At 45.9% G+C, this 16,545-nt stretch overlaps 1 protein-coding gene across 1 annotated transcript in view; it reads right to left on the bottom strand.

Annotated features, from left to right (window-relative positions):
• Positions 1–1,028: 1,028 nt before the first annotated feature.
• The window catches only part of DHX33 (DEAH-box helicase 33), a 52,540-nt gene continuing 37,023 nt past the window's right edge, over positions 1,029–16,545 (bottom strand). Inside the window, exons 10-12 of the mRNA XM_069757483.1 lie at positions 16,195–16,398; positions 13,915–14,001; positions 1,029–5,932 (exon numbers count right to left, since the gene is read on the bottom strand). Of these exons, the coding sequence (XP_069613584.1) occupies positions 5,624–5,932; positions 13,915–14,001; positions 16,195–16,398 (600 nt within the window). The 3' untranslated portion in view covers positions 1,029–5,623. The remainder of the gene's footprint in view (positions 5,933–13,914; positions 14,002–16,194; positions 16,399–16,545) is intronic.

The following is a 16,545-nucleotide window of genomic DNA, read 5'->3' as shown; positions in this document are numbered from 1 at the left end:
GGGCGAAACATCCGGGGGCGAAACATCCGGGGGCGAGCTGCTGGGGGCGAAATGTGCGGGGGCGAAACATCCTGGGGGCGAAATGCTGGGGGCGAAATGTTCGGGGGCGAAGTGTACCTGGGGGCGAACTGCTGGGGGCGAAACTTCCAACTCCCCAGCTAATCACGCTCCCTCCTCGAATAAAGATGTCACTGGAATGTTGGACTCAATCTCCCCTAATCCATCGTGGGAGATCTTTTCAGCAACCTTGTTGGAAGATCGTTACAACAGATGCCAGTCGGTTGGGGAGCAGTTTTTCAGAACTTAACAGTCCAGGGCCGTTGGACTGCCCAGGAATCGTCTCTTCTCATGAACATTCTGGAACTCAGGGCAATCTTCCTTGCTCTACATCAGGCAGGATCTTCTCCTTAACCATCTGATCCGGACAATGCCGTGGCATACATAAACCCAAAGTCGAGCATTATTGTCAGAAGTTACACAGATTCTGTTATAGGCCGAGTAGAATGTACAGATGATCTCGGCAGTACACATCCCAAGAGTGGAGAACTGGGCTGCCGATTTTCTCAACCTTATTAATGTAAGGTCCCTGCACTTACTCTCATATTTACCAGCCACCATCTCCATCTTTTATCCAGCAGTTTGTGCCCTGCTGGATTGCTCCAGTGTTTGCTGTTGCAAGCCAGAGGTCACTTTTCAATAGAAATCTACGAAATCCTCGTTCTGGCTCTCGGACCTACATTGAGAGCTTCTGACCGTTACCTCTGACTCCCAGTCCTTCACAAATTGTCACAAGATGGTCACGCAGGACCAGAGGGGCACCAGGAAGAGCAGATAGCCAGTGGTTAGTATAATCATATTATGATTCTTATGAATTTTCTCTATGTCTTTACCACATCATCCAATTGTACACGGATACTTACTACTCTGTTACTATTATTCTGTTCAGTGAGGAAAGCCTGTAAGTACAGTGCAGTCACCAGAGAAAATGAAGAGCATCACATCATGCCGGAAACAGTGAAAAGCATACAGCATGTCAAACCGTATTTTATTATTGGACTACAGAAGTATGCAGTTTTCCATATTTTTCTTATTACAGTATATTGGGATCAAGGAATGTACAATTTTTTGAGTAGAAACTTGGATTCAGGTTTTTATTCCTTCAGATTATGCCATACAACCTTCTAAACGGTCCATAATAGGATCCCTATAGACCTACATTGGCTCTACAGTAACTGCATGCAGCCATTTTATTGGAATGCTTTTAGGGAAGAATAGCTCAAGCTCCGTCCACACTGCTACACTAATAAAGCGTCCACCCTTTTAATTTTACCTGGGAGAGTGTCTGGACATTTGTCCATAATCTAAAGAGAATTTGGGTTGTGCATAAAGGCAAAGATTAAATGTCTATACATCAACAGATTAACTCACTGTAGACCCTGTAGTAGGACCTAAAGCAAACTGTTCTACAAGATGTGGGCTAAATTGCCCCAAAGTGACCATGGGGCAAATGTTTGAAATGCCTTTTTTTTAAAGACAGAAACATACTCCAGTTTACGAATAGAGTACATTTCTTGCGATGGGCACAGTAGCTTAATATGGGGCACATGCCAATGATTTTGGCACATCTTACGCCAGCATTCTCTTTATCAAAACTGACAAAATGCCTGTCTTAATGAATAGAAGCCCTAAGTGTTCAGTGATGGACAACAATTGAATATAGAAAAATTATTTGGTTGAGGGTTTATTATTTTTTTTTTTTATTTATGGGAAATACTCCCTAAATTTAACATAAAACTTTGCACTGATACAAATGTTTTCTTCCCCCAAAACCTGTTACAATGAAATCAATCCAAAATATTGTGCTTTTATAGTCGTGTAGTAATGATGATAGAACATATGGACAGGGCTGATATGTTTGGTACATAATATCTAGCATGTTACAGGGTTTCTGAATAAGTGTCAACTTATAGATGACACCTTTGAGAAAATTCATATATATTATATATTTCTGCAGCCTTTGGTTTTAAATAAATTGGGCATAAAATCTAAACTGCAGTTAGTCCTTTTAGATATATTTTAGTTAGAACATAGTTAAACAATCCTTACCCACCCCGACCCCCATGTAGTATCAATCTACAAAAAAATACATCCATACATACTACAAAATCAGCAGTGCCCAACTGAAAGTTTGGCATAATCCTTATTTTTAACCATTAACAGACCACATTGTATTAAAGGGTTTTTTCCTTTACTCATGTCGGTGAGAGTCCAGCAGATAAGGTTGAGAACCTATTCCTCTATTGGCATTAATCGAAATCTACAAATGAGACCCCCATGTTCATTAAACCCCCCCTCCACCCCGAGAGGTTTGTGGTACACATCCCTGAGCATCCTTTGATAAAATGGTCGGCTTAGGGTACCGTCACACTATAACATTTCGATCGCTACGACGGTACGATTCGTGACGTTCCAGCGATATCGTTACGATATCGCTGTGTCTGACACGCAGCAGCGATCAGGGATCCTGCTGAGAATCGTACGTCGTAGCAGATCGTATGGAACTTTCTTTCATCGCTGGATCTCCCGCTGTCATCGCTAGATCGGTGTGTGTGACACCGATCTAGCGATCTAGCGATGCGATCCAGCGATGCGTTCGCTTGTAACCAGGGTAAACATCGGGTAACTAAGCGCAGGACCGCGCTTAGTTACCCGATGTTTACCCTGGTTACAAGCGTTAAACTAAAAAAAAACAAACAGCACATACTTACATTCTGGTGTCCGTCAGGTCCCTTGCCGTCTCTGCTTCCCGCACTGTGACTGCCGGCCGTAAAGTGAAAGCAGAGCACAGCGGCTGTGCTTTCACTTTCACTTTACGGCCGGCAGTCACTGAGTGCGGGAAGCAGACTGCAAGGGACCTGACGGACACCAGAATGTAAGTATGTGCTGTTTGTTTTTTTTAGTATAACGCTTGTAACCAGGGTAAACATCGGGTAACTAAGCGCGGTCCTGCGCTTAGTTACCCGATGTTTACCCTGGTTACCCAGGGACCTCGGCATCGTTGGTCGCTGGAGAGCTGTCTGTGTGACAGCTCCCCAGCGACCACACTACGATTTACCTACGATCACGGCCAGGTCATATCGCTGGTCGTGATCGTAGGTAAATCGTATAGTGTGACGGTACCCTTAGTCATTAAGAGGCACACATTCTCACTTTACAAACACTTCTTAAAAATAGTCTATTGTTTCCCCCCCTTCCACCCGTAGTAAAAGTAGGCTCAGACTGGAATGGGTGGCAGTATAACTGCTCCGCAGTGTGGGCTTGGAGGCTTGCAGGCAGGTCTTGAATCCTGGTGTACACTGACAAATGTGTAAAATAAATTGTATTATCTCTATGTATGATTTTAAATACATGCAATGCAGTATTGCCTAATGATATCTTCAATACATTTTCTACCGCAGCATGCCATGCAAAACTGACTACACAAGAATTTGTCGTTTGTATAGGCTATTGGCATTAAGTAAGAGTTATGCCTGCTAATATACCAGCTTATTTAGCAGCATCATGGATAAATAGCATGATAATGATGAAAGCCTATGGTAAAAATATGTTGAAGGGAAACTTTACATAAAGTGTTCTCGTTCTGTCTTCATTGGGGCCCTTAGGAAAATACTACTTTTGTTATGTCTTTTGCTGTGCATGACGTTTAGACTGAGAGATCACTATGGTGGTCATCTCCAGGCCTGCGTTCAGTATAACATAGTACTGGTTACTCCATGCACTAGGGCTCATTACAATTCAGTTCTTCTTGTACAAGTGCAATTGGTTTTTCACAGACAGCACTTGTACCTGTGATAGTCTATGGGATAGTTCACCCATCAGTTTTCTTCCTCAGACTGAGTGGTCCACACACAAACACGGGGACTTGTCTGATATTGATCCAAGTGTCAGATCAACCTCGCCCATGTAAGTCTATGGATCAGTTTGCTCAGATTGTCAGCACAGTGCTCTGATTCTGATGTTTTCCCACACACCCATAGACTTGAATCAGAGTCTTCCAATTTCAGAGTGAAAGTGCAGCATGATGCGATTTTTGTTAACAGACAGAAACAGCCAGTGAAAAAAATTGGTCATCAGCACTGCCCCATTGAATAACATTGGTCTGAGTACTATCATATTCAGATAGCACTCATCTGATTTTTACACAGGGGTGCCTGACAGAAATAACGGCTGATCCTTTTGGTGTAAGAAGGACAATTTAAGGAACATGAAGAATATTACACTGAACAATGTTAACAGTAATATTAATCTATTGAAAGTGTAATTTCTACCGGAGTAAAAGTTATTGCCACCATACGGCGCATGTCATGGTAAGAGGAATAAATAAAGGCTACATATAACTTTTTGAGGTAATCTTAACATATGTCTGGCCAGAAGTAGCACAGAGCATTTCTAGTGCTGGTGACAAGTAGTCACATCTCCGACAGAGCGTTGGTGGTGTACCCCAGCGATAAGCCACCAACGAGCCAACCTCTAAGTACAGCTTGACTGAGAAATTATTCTACATTGTTCATTTCAATATAATGATGAGTAAATTATCTGCTTTACATATGGCTTTCTAGTTACATTATGTTACATGTAGAATTCTCATCTAGACCTGCCTTAACAATCCCACTGACTTTTAAGCTTTCAACCCCATTTCCAGCAGCTGTAACCGGTTCAAAAAGGTTGAGCTCAGGAACATAGCTTGGAAACACAGTAGTTACTCAATGCATCAGGGCTGTGGAGTCGGAATTGGTATAAAATGGACCAACTCCGACAATATATAATTAATTGGGTTCAGTAGTACAATGCAGGATGTGCTGTAAATGTTTTCATAAGAATTTGGGAAAGTTATGAAATCTATATATATAATTGTCTAAGGGTTTTTCGGTCTGCCCTGGAAATCCCGCGTCTCCAATCAGCGACGGGCACAGCATGGCGACGATGATGTCATAAAGGTTGCCTTGACCAATCAGCGACGGGCACAGTATCGACATAGATGTCATAATGGTTGCCATGGCGACGATGATGTCATAAAGGTTGCCTCGACCAATCAGCGACGGGCACAGTCTGCCGCGAATTCTGGAATCATCATTGTCCATATACTACGGGGACATGCATATTCTAGAATACCCGATGCGTTAGAATCGGGCCACAATCTAGTGTCCTATAAATGTCTGTTCTGTTCCTGATCTCCGCTTTTAGTTGAGATTAAACTGTGCTGCACTTTATGTACATACTCAGTAGTGACCAGTGCCGGGGAGTCAGAGGTTTAGGCGAGATGAATCTGTGCTGCACTTTATGTACATGCTCAGTAGTGACAGTGCTGGGGAGTCGGTAGTTTGGCTTACCAACTCCACAGCCCTGCAATGTATGGAAAGTTTGTCCTGCAAGCATATTCGTAAAACACCAACATAATTCAATGTTAACCCTTTAAAATTTAAATATAAAATATATTTTTACAACACACTTGTCCACATAAAGGTGTTAAGTTCTGATAGGAACAGGTACAGCTTAGAGCAGTGACAGACCACTGTAGCAAAAATCCTATGTAGCATACTATAAAACGCTTCCGAGTTGCATCTCAGTTCTTGGAAGATTTTAATTTCCTTCTAAAATATTCCGGTGCTGCCTCGAACAGCCAGTCAGCATCCACAACACACAAGTCTCTCATGTAGCACTTAGAAGTATGGAGAAGTTCATTGTAGATCACACAGGCTGGCTTGCAGTGGAAAAGGATGGACGAGGGGTGTATAGACACAGGTTGGTGCGTCTCGACAGTGGTGTACGTCCCATCTGGTTGCAGCTCTGCAGCATTCATAAAAAGGCCGTGGGCTAAGCACTGTCGGATATTGCGCGTATCTGTTCTTGATGACTCTATCGGCATTGACATCTGTATAGAAATAGAAACATATTCAAGTTAGAAGGAAACAGCAACAAGGCACATTGTCCACATGATCAGATAGAACAAGAAGGGCATAAGAGATAAACCAATAAACAGCTATAAGAACTGCCAGAGTAGGGTATTCTCTATACGGTGTGTGGCATCCACCTTAAAAAAAAAATATCCGAGCAGAGTATTGTGAGCTACTGTCAAATTGCTTCTCTTAGCTAATCAACATCACTGTTTTATTTTTTTTTTCAATGAGGATAATTGGCTGAGAGCATCTGAAAAAGAGGGCTTCCTTGGCAATGCATCTTCTAGATGTCCTTTTAAGCAGGATACCAGGCAACTCTGGTACTGGAAGCTGTGTAAAGCAAGACCTTAGCAACCCCTAGTTTTACCATTTAGGAGTCGCAGTTGTGTACAGTATTTTTGTCTCATAACAGTGGTGCATTAATTTGCTGGTCCGAAACAAACAGGATTAAATCAACAACTGCCTATTTAATGTAAAAGTCTAATAGCTTTTCTAATATGCTTTAATTGAAAAGTCCTAAGCGCTCCCTTTCTACTCTCTCTAAATGCTATATTTAACTTTTTTTTTTTACCTACTTCCAGTTTGATGACATTTTGTTTGAGAATCCCCAGTACATGCCTGGATACTCAAACAGGGCGTCATCAGGGGGCAGAGGCCACAACCTCTGCCACCAACCTTAGGCCACGTTCAGTATTTGACATCATTATTTGTAAGCTAGAACCAGGAGTAGGTGAAAAATAGGGATTTTTGTGTACTCACCGTAAAATCCTTTTCTCCGAGCCAATCATTGGGGGACACAGGACCATAGGTGTTATGCTGCTGCCACTATGAGGACACTAAGTTAACACATAAAGAATAGCTCCTCCCCTGCAGTATACACCCTCCTGCTGGCTCCAAGTGAACCAGTTCGGTAACAAAGCAGTAGGAGCTTAACATTTAACAAGAATGAACTATGTCAAAAGCAAGTCAACACAGAAAAAAAACTAAAGCCAATAGGCTAACATGGGTAGGTGCTGTGTCTCCCAATGATTGGCTTGGAGAAAAGGATTTTATGGCGAGTACACAAAAATCCCTATTTCTCCTACGTCTCATTGGGGGACACAGGACCATGGGATGTCCTAAAGCAGTCCCTGGGTGGGAAACAATCCACTGCAATTGCTCCTTGTACCCACAAGTTACAGATGCGGCACTGCCGCCTGCAACATTCGTCTGCCGACGGATGCATCTGCTGAGGCCTGAGAATGGACATGGTAATGTTTCGTAAACGTATCCAGGCTGGACCAAGTCGCAGCTCTGCAGACTTGTGCTGCTGATGCCGGATGGCCCAAGACGCACCCACTGACTGAGTAGAATGAGCCTTAATCCCTGCTGGGAAGGAGTGACCTCTGACTCGGTAGGACTCTTGGATAGCTGAACGAATCCACTTGGCTATCGTAGCTTTGGAAGGCTAGACCTTTCCTTGGCCCTTCCGGGAGCACAAACAGGTCATCTGACCTGCGGAAAGACGCCGTCTTCGAGACGTATCTCCTAAGAGCTCTCACCAAGTCCAGTGAGTGAAGAGCCTTCTCGGTGCGATGTACTGGTGCCGGGCAAAGTGAAGGCAAGACGATTTCCTCATTAAGGTGGAAAGATGAGACAACGTTCGGTAGAAAAGATGGGGATGTTCTCAAAACCACCTTATCCTGATGAAAAATAAGGAAAGGAACTTGACAAGACAAAGCCACCAGCTCCGAGACTCGTCGGATGGACGTGACCGCAACCAGGAAAGCAACTTTTCATGACAGAAAAGACAAGGGAACATCCTGCAGAGGTTCAAAAGGGGCTTCCTGCAAGACTCCGAGGACCAAATTAAGGTCCCATGGCTCCAACATAGGGCCTCGGAGTTCTGGTGGTAAATGGGGCCCTGGGACAACAGGTCTGCGCGATTCGGTAATCGCCAGGGGACATCGGCGACTAGTTGAACTAGTTCGGCGTACCAGGCCCTGCGCGGCCAATCTGGTGCAATCAGGATTACTGGTATCCCCTCCGCTCTGATCTTCTTGATGACCCTTGGCAGTAAAGAAAGCGGGGGAAATATTTACGGAAGCTGGAACTGATGCCACGAGTGAACGAGTGCATCTGCCCCGATGGCTGCCGGATCGTGGGACCGAGCTATGAAGTTGGGAACCTTGGAATTTAGCCATGAGGCCATCAGATCCACGTCCTGGGTTCCCCAACGACAGCAGGTCTGGTGGAAGATCTCTGGATGGAGAGACCACTCTCCGGAGTGGAGACCTTGATGGCTGAGGAAGTCTGCTTCTCAATTTTCCACTCCCGGGATTTGAACCGCTGAGATCGTTAAGCGGTTTTCCTCGGCCCAACGGAGAATGTGGCCTACCTCGGTCATGGCTGCCTTGCTGCGTGTTCCCCCCTGCCGGTTGATGTATGCCACTGCAGTGGCATTGTCAGACTGAATCCTGATGGGACGACCCGCCAGGAAGGGATGGAATTGGAGAAGAGCCAACCTGATTGCCCGTATTTCCAGGATGTTGATGGGCAGGCGTGCTTCCTGAAGACACCAGCGGCCCTGAGCAGTGCGATGGTGGAACACCGCTTCCCAGCCCAGAAGACTGGCATCTGTTGTGGGAGAAAAGACTTCTCTTGATTCAGAGAGGACTTCAAAGTCCACCACCTGAGAGACTGTCTGACTTGCTGGGGAAGGAGGAAACGACGATCGAGAGAGGACGGGTTCCTGTCCCACACCGCCAGAAGAGCATGTTGTAAGGGGCGGAGGTGAAGTTGAGCGAATGGGACCGCCTCCATAGCTGCTACCATCCTGCCGAGGACTCTCATACTGAAACGTAGAGAGTTAGTATGAGGTTGGGAGAGCTTCTGAGCTTCTCGCTGTAAGACTGAGATCTTTTCCGGGGGAAGAAGTATCAACCCCTGGGATGAGTCCAGTATCATTCCTAGAAAGGAAATTTGCTGAGCCGGTACTGGGGAAGATTTTTGGAAGTTTATCTTCCAACTCACGCCTCCTTGCAGGTGCGGAAAGAGGGGCCTTTGATGACGATATCATCTAGATACGGTAACACCACCACACCTCGGGTATGGAGGATGGCCACGGCGGCCGCCATGACCTTGGTGAATACCCTAGGAGCGGTGGCGAGGCCGAAGGGCAGAGCAGAAAATTGAAAGTGATCTTCCTGGACTGCGAAGCGAAGAAACCTTTGGTGAGAAGGTCAGATAGGAATGTGGAGGTACGCGTCCTGGATGTCTATGGACACCAGGAACTCGCCTTTATCCTTGGAGGCGATGACAGAACGAAGTGATACCATCCGGAACCGTCGCACCCTGACAAACTTGTTCAGCAATTTTAGGTCCAGTATGGGCCGTACTGTACCGTCCTAATTTGGAACAATGAACAGGTTTGAATAAAAACCTTGAAACCTTTCGCTTTGAGGAACCGGGATAATAACCTCTCTCTTTTAGAGAGCTTATGGCCTGGAAGAACTCTGATGCCTTTGCCCTGGGAGGAGAAGACAGGAAAAAGCGATTTGGTGGAAGAGAGGAAAATTCTATCTTGTATCCGGAGGACACTAGGTCGCGGACCCATTCGTTGTGAACGACCGAGAGCCATGTGTCGCTGAAGGAAAGCAGACGGCCGCTTACTTTGAGGGTGTCCTCTGGATACCGCAGGGAGTCATTGTGTGGGAGACCTGCCCGATCTGGACCCTGACTGGCTAGGCCTGCCTCTCCAAGAGGGGGAAGGTTTGTAAGAGGTCTGAGGACCACTATCCCTTCGTTGTGCCTGGCCAGGTCCGGAAGATGTGGAAGTAGAGGACCAATTTGAGTTGAAGTGAAAAATATCGGGACCAAGCCTACTGCTGCTGGTTCTGAAAGGGCCGCTGTTGTGGAAGAAATTTACTCTTCCCTCCAGTGGCGTCGGAAATTAATTGGTCGAGCTTTTCGCCAAAAAGGCGACTGCTCTGATATGGAAGAGAAGTCAATGACTTTTTGGAAGCCGAATCCGCACGCCAGTCCCTGAGCCATAAGGACCTCCGGATGGTGATGACGTTTGCTGCTGCTTGCGAAGCACAGCTAACAGCGTCCAGGGACGCGGTAACTACGAAATCTTCAGCTCTGGCTACGATCGGTTGGGTTTTTAATAGACGCACCCTCCGAAGAGGATAAAATAGATTTAGTAGCCAGGCGTGATACCGGAGGATCTACAGGGGGAGATTGAGACCAATCTTTTCTTAGATCCTGTGCAAAGGGATATTTTGATTCCATGGGCTTCTGCCCTGTGAATGATTTATCGGGACGGATCCTGTGAGATTCAACGATTTCCTTAAATTCGGGATGAGTGGCGAACATTCTGTGAGCTCGCTTGGTCCTCTTAAAGGACACAGCGTGATCCGTTTTAGGCCTCTTTCACACTTCAATCTTTTGGCGTCAGTTTGAATCCGCCATTTTCGTCATATAGCGGATCCGCCATTTTTTTTTGCGGATCCACTATTTTCCCATAGACTTGCATTAGCGACGGATTGTGGCGGATGGTCATCCGTTCCATCCGCCACGTGACGGATCCGTCGAAATTTGGCGGACGTCATCTAGACATTGACGGACATTGCAATGTTTTTTGTCTGCACCGAAATGGCGGTCCGCGACGGATCATAGAATGGCCGCCTATGGGCGAAGGATCCGTCACGATCCGTCATTTGGTGGATCCGTCGCCCCAATCCGCTTTTTCAATTGAGCATGCTCCAAAAAGTACATACTTTTCCCAGATACACGGAATCAAGAGTCAAGAGTCGAGAGTCTCCTGATCGTGATGAAATTCATGATCTAGGGACGTGTCAAAATCGTCCTCTGAAACGGGTTCTCTATTAGCCCCAATGGAAGGGGAGCGAGAAATGGAGCTCTCAGAATCCGAAACCCGGTGATGGTCTGGGGTTATGGCATGAGTCCTTTTCCTGGAAGAGCGAGAGCTCCTTGGCAAGGTACGGCCCCTAGAGTACGAGGGGTTTTGAGGATCGGAAACGTCGTCCGTAAGAGTGCCCTGGTTAGAGGAGGGGTCTCGGAACGATTCTAACACTTTAGCCAGGGATGCCATAGACCGGGTAAGGGAGGTAGCCCACTCAGGGGGACCAGGCTCACTAGGTTCGGTATCAGTAATAGGTGGTTCCTGAACAGTCACCGGTTTACAAGCTGTGCACAATGCAGTATTGAGACCCCGGGGTAATGAGACCTTACAAGAGGTACATGCAGCGAAAAATACAGTGTGGGTTTTCCCAGACTTTTTGTGAGGCCTTGATTGAGACATAGTAGCTTTGAGGAGAGTGCTTACTAGCAGGGGAGGGGTTAAGCTATGTATCTGCAGCTTACCCACGTCCTGTGTCTTGAGTCCCCAGGTGAGGTCTGCAATGTATGGTCCTGAAGGCTGTAGATCGGTATCCAGAGATTAGAAGAGCTGGAGCAGCGCTGCAGGATCAGCGCTGTGAGTGTACCAAGATGGCCGCCGAGATTTGTGAGAGCGCTTCTCAGGAAACGAGAAGCGCTAAAAAAAATGGGCGGCGGTAATTGCCGGTGGGCGTGGCCAAGAACTCCGGCCTGTATGAAGGGGAAAAGCCAGGGACTAAAATTGAAAAACTTGCGGTTGCGGCGTCGCGACCACTATTAGCGCCATCCTGAGCCACGCTCCTTCATAAAAAAGCCACGCTGCGGACCAGCCACGGATCCGGGCTTTACGCCCTGCTAGTGCGGACCTTCAATACCCTGGGTACCAGGACCCCCCCAGCGCCTCGGCCCCCGCAGTGTATTCAAGGTAGATGCGGTGGGCCGGTGCTCAATCCACCGTCGCCATAGACAGGGAGGGAGGGGGTGGAGAGCTTCTGCCGCCTTGCATCATCCACTATATCAGTGGTGATGCAGAGGGGGGCTGCAATATATCATGTCCGGCTATGCACCTGGCTCCAGGAGAGGTAGATGGAGGGCTACTCCATGTGGTCGCCTGCTATGGAGGGGGGAGATCGGAACGCGAAGGAACCGTTACCCGTAAGGTGAGCTCGGGGCTGGCATCCAACGTTGCAGGAAAGGATACGGGAGGAACGCTCCACGTGCTTTCCTGTAGATGGTTCGGGGGAGATCAGAACCTAGAAAGGGTCCGTCGCCCCCATTCGCTCCGTTAAGGGAAAAAATAGAATAAAAATAAAATGAAAAATAAAAACGGTGGGGTCTGAAAACAGACCCAAGTGCCTCCTACAGACACTAAGCAAGAACTGGTTCACTTAGAGCCAGCAGGAGGGTGTATACTGCAGGGGAGGAGCTATTCTTTGTGTGTTACATTAGTGTCTTCCTAGTGGCAGCAGCATAACACCCATGGTCCTGTGTCCCCCAAAGAGGCGTAGGAGAAGTGCAGAAGTGGTGCACGTGTTTCTATTAGAAAAAAAAGGTAGAGAAACATGTGCACCACTTCTGCATTTTTATCCACTCCCTGTTTTAGCCCACAAATGCTGATGTAAAATACTGACCAAATACTGAATGTGTGAACATGACCTAAAGTGAAGTGTCATCAGTGACATCCGTTTCAGGGGATGTGTTAGTCCCAGCTCTACTGAGCATGCATTAGTTGCCAATTCCGATGTATGCGGTGTACGAGCTCCCTTGTCACTGTGCAATATTTTTTTCAGTGCAGTGATAGTGTGCTCCTTCACCGTCTCTAATGAGATAAGTCGGCACAAGTGCACACTGTCAGTGTGCGCATAAGAAGAAGAGAACATTACGAGGGAAATTAGTGCATAACATCCGCACTGCTGAACAAATGAAAATCCGGATGTATTGATACAAATGAATTGTGGCTTTATTCAATAATAAAGCCACAATTCCTTTGCATCAATGCATCCGGATTTTCATTTGCTCACAGCGCGGATGTTATCCACCAATTTCCCTCGTTTGGTTCCTGATATGGTCAATGCTTGACCCATGGATCTGCAGCAGCTGACGTTTATATGACCTTTCAAAGGGGCACCAGGTGAGCAGTTTTCGGAATAACAGATTCTGAAATTGTCGGATAAGACCCTATTGTGCGCTTCTCTCCTACAGTTTCTTTGTAAAAAGAGAACATTGCGAGCAAACACCAGCTCCACCTGAAAGTATCATCACTTTCGCGGGGTGGAGGGAGGCATTGCTTGGCTCACCTTAAAGGGGTTCTCCGGTCCAAATTTATGAGTCTGCAGTCACTATGTGTGACTGCAGACTTATGAATCCCCCCCCTCAGATTCGCCGGTTTCTGAGCCAGGACTGGATGGTATGTATGCATTATACATACTACCAGCCAAAGCCCAACTACTGGGTGCGGCCTCGCTCCTTACACTTGTAAAGTTCGAGGCCACGACCACTAGTTGGGCTTTGGCTGGGAGTATGTATAACTCATATATACCATCTAGTCCCGGGTCAGAAACTGGCGAATCCTGTAGCGCACTGTGAGGATTCTAAGTTTGCAGTCACACAGAGTGACTGCAGACTTATCAATTTGGACTAGACAACCCCTTTAAGATGCTCTTTGCTGATATGCAGCTTTCCATTAGACCTGGCGAGGGAGTGCACGGTCACTGTGTAATGAAAGTAATATCACAATATCAGTGACAAGGGAGCTCGTACTGAGCATAAGTTAGAATTTAAAAAACACATGCTCAGTAGAGCAAGGGACTAGCCCAGCACCTGCAGCCCCCTTATCATTTGCATATCCCAGGCATTCACTGGGGATTCTCAAAACAAAATGTCATCAAATTGAAGTATGTAAAAAAAAAAATAAAGCAGTTAGAGATTGGAGAGGGAACAGTAAAGACTTTTTAATTAAAGTGTATAAGAAAAGCTATTAGATTATTAAATTATACAGACATTTAGGATTAAAATCAATGTTCGTTTTCAGCCATCTATTTAGGAGAACTTCTCAAATATATAAGTAGATGGATACCTTTATACAAATGTCTCTGAGTTGAGCCCGAACCTCTGACACCAGCATCATATTTCGGCCATTAACAAAATTCTCTCTGCACCACTCCTGCAAGAGAACAAAACAATTTTAGATACAGTGTTAATATCCATCACTGCAGGTGCCAGTCAAGTGTACCTATCATTATACACCTATCACTAGCAAGGGGAGGTCACCATCTACTAGAAGGAATAATTACAATCTCTTACTATCTGCGATTATATTCCCGCACACATAAAGTGGGCATGATCGGCCAGTGTGTATAGGATGCTCTGCCTTGCAGCAGATGTTTGGGCGAAGAAGGATTGGCATTTTAAACTCCTTTTGAGAACTCATTTGTCCTCAGCTAACAATAGATGTTGGCAGAATGAACTGTATTTTGTCTGCCTGCCTTTAAGAAGGTAATCAACCGCTCCTTCACGAGTCCTGAGAAATGCAGCCTACCTGCCGATCTCCTCCATTGTCGCAGAGAGAGCAGCAGCATAGGTTTTTCAATGTCATACATAAGGCTAAGCAGTTACTTAGACACTGAGATAATATAACACAAGATGATAGTGTGTTCATTCAGCCAGCCATGTAATGATTTGGCAGGCTCTACTAACAGTTTGACTACTATATGTTATATACAGGGCTGCGGAGTCATGGAGTCTGTGTTCATTTGGTGGAGCTGGTATAAAATGGACCGACAGACAGTAGTAAAATGCAGGATATACTGTACATGTTTTTATAAGAATCTGGGAAAGTTATGAAATGACCTATAAATGTCTGTCATGTTCCTGATCTCAGCTTTCAGTTGAGATGAATCTGTGCTGCACTTTATGTACATGCTCAGTAGTGAGGCAGTGCTGTGGGGTCGGAGGTTTAGCTGAGATGAATCTGTGCTGCACTTTATGCACATGCTCAGTAGTGAGGCAGTGCTGGGGAGTCAGAGGTTTAGGCGAGATGAATCTGTGCTGCACTTTATGTACATGCTCGGTAGTGACCAGTGCTGGGGAGTCGGAGGTTTAGGTGAGATGAATCTGTGCTGCACTTTATGCACATGCTCAGTAGTGACCAGTGCTGGGGAGTCAGAGGTTTAGGCGAGATGAATCTGTGCTGCACTTTATGTACATGTTCGGTAGTGACCAGTGCTGGGGAGTCGGAGGTTTAGGTAAGATGAATCTGTGCTGCACTTTATGCACATGCTCAGTAGTGAGGCAGTGCTGTGGGGTCGGAGGTTTAGCTGAGATGAATCTGTGCTGCACTTTATGCACATGCTCAGTAGTGAGGCAGTGCTGTGGAGTTGGAGATTTGGCTTACTAACTACACCGCCCTGGTAATATAAATCCTCAGCAAAAAGCTCCAACGACTTTATAGTTATGGTTTTTCCCATATAAAGTACAGGCAGAATGTTGAAGCCATCTTTTACAGCATTCTAGTATGCTGTATTTAAGTCCCTGATGGCCGTCTCTGGTCTTGATCCGGCGCCTTCTGTCTTCTTACGATTGCCGGCCTCCTGCCCTGCTTCATGTGAATGACGTGTCCTCCGTCATCCACATAGTGTCTCCCAATCGTGCTCCTAGTGTACTTCTCTTTGGCCTGCTGAGAGCAGAGCAAAGGTCTAGCGCACATGCGCTGGCTTTACTTCTGGGTCTTTGGTGCTATTTGGCCTTTCCTGCTGCATGCACGCTCCAGTACTTTGCAATGCCCTCAGCAGGGCAGAGAAAATTAGTCTGTGCAGGAAGGAGATGGGGGACACTGTGTGGATGACGTAGTAGGCGTCATCCACACGAAGCAGGGCAGGAGGACAGTGATCGTAAGAACAGAAGAGGCGCCGGATCGAGACCACAGACCCCTATCGGGTCAGAAATTCTGGGAGTAAAATAAAAGCGCTTTTTTGTGCCTTGCAGAAGGGATTGGTAACATACATACAGCAATACTACAAATCTGTCAAAGAGGCCTTAAAGATGCTGGCCATACTTTATATGGGTAAAACCTGGTGACTGCTTCCTTTAACATAACTCCCAAGAACCACTCATTTCTGTGGGGAAGAATCTGGAAGAAGCACCATACAGAACTCATGGGGCCGCTTTATCCCTATAGATGAAGGTCCAGAAAGTGGGGCCTGCATCAATTAAGCTATATATCATGTATAGTGAATAAACCATAATGGTTGAAGCTGGAAATAGCCATTTAATTAGTAAAAGCATACTTACAAAAATCTCATAACTAGAAAAAGCATGTGAGGCTATGTTCCAAATGTAATACAAGCAGAACACTTGCCTTATTTTTGCCCAGGTTTTTGAATGCTCGGTAGATGTTGAGTAAAGTGATATGATCGCCCTCACTAGAAATGAACTTCTTGCGTACTGCTTGCACTTCATCTCTTTTGGCAGGAGGATTATGAAGAACACTGTCCACCGACAGCAATGCCACAATAGTCAGGATCTCCTCTGTGCAGTGAAATTTTGAGGAAATGAGAATAGTCTACAAGGAAAAGGAAAAATTTAGTCAAATTGACCAGTTCTTATTAACTAGTAGAAGAACCAGAGATACAGTATGTAAAGTGATTTTTACTGTTTACGAGTGATATGTAGAATTATACAGACAGCTAACAACATGAACCATGGCTAG

The sequence above is a fragment of the Ranitomeya imitator genome, chromosome 3 (genome assembly GCF_032444005.1).
Source record: "Ranitomeya imitator isolate aRanImi1 chromosome 3, aRanImi1.pri, whole genome shotgun sequence".
NCBI lineage: Eukaryota > Metazoa > Chordata > Amphibia > Anura > Dendrobatidae > Ranitomeya > Ranitomeya imitator.
The sequence above is the reverse complement of the archived record's forward strand: the minus strand, read 5'-3'. Positions and strand labels throughout refer to the sequence as shown.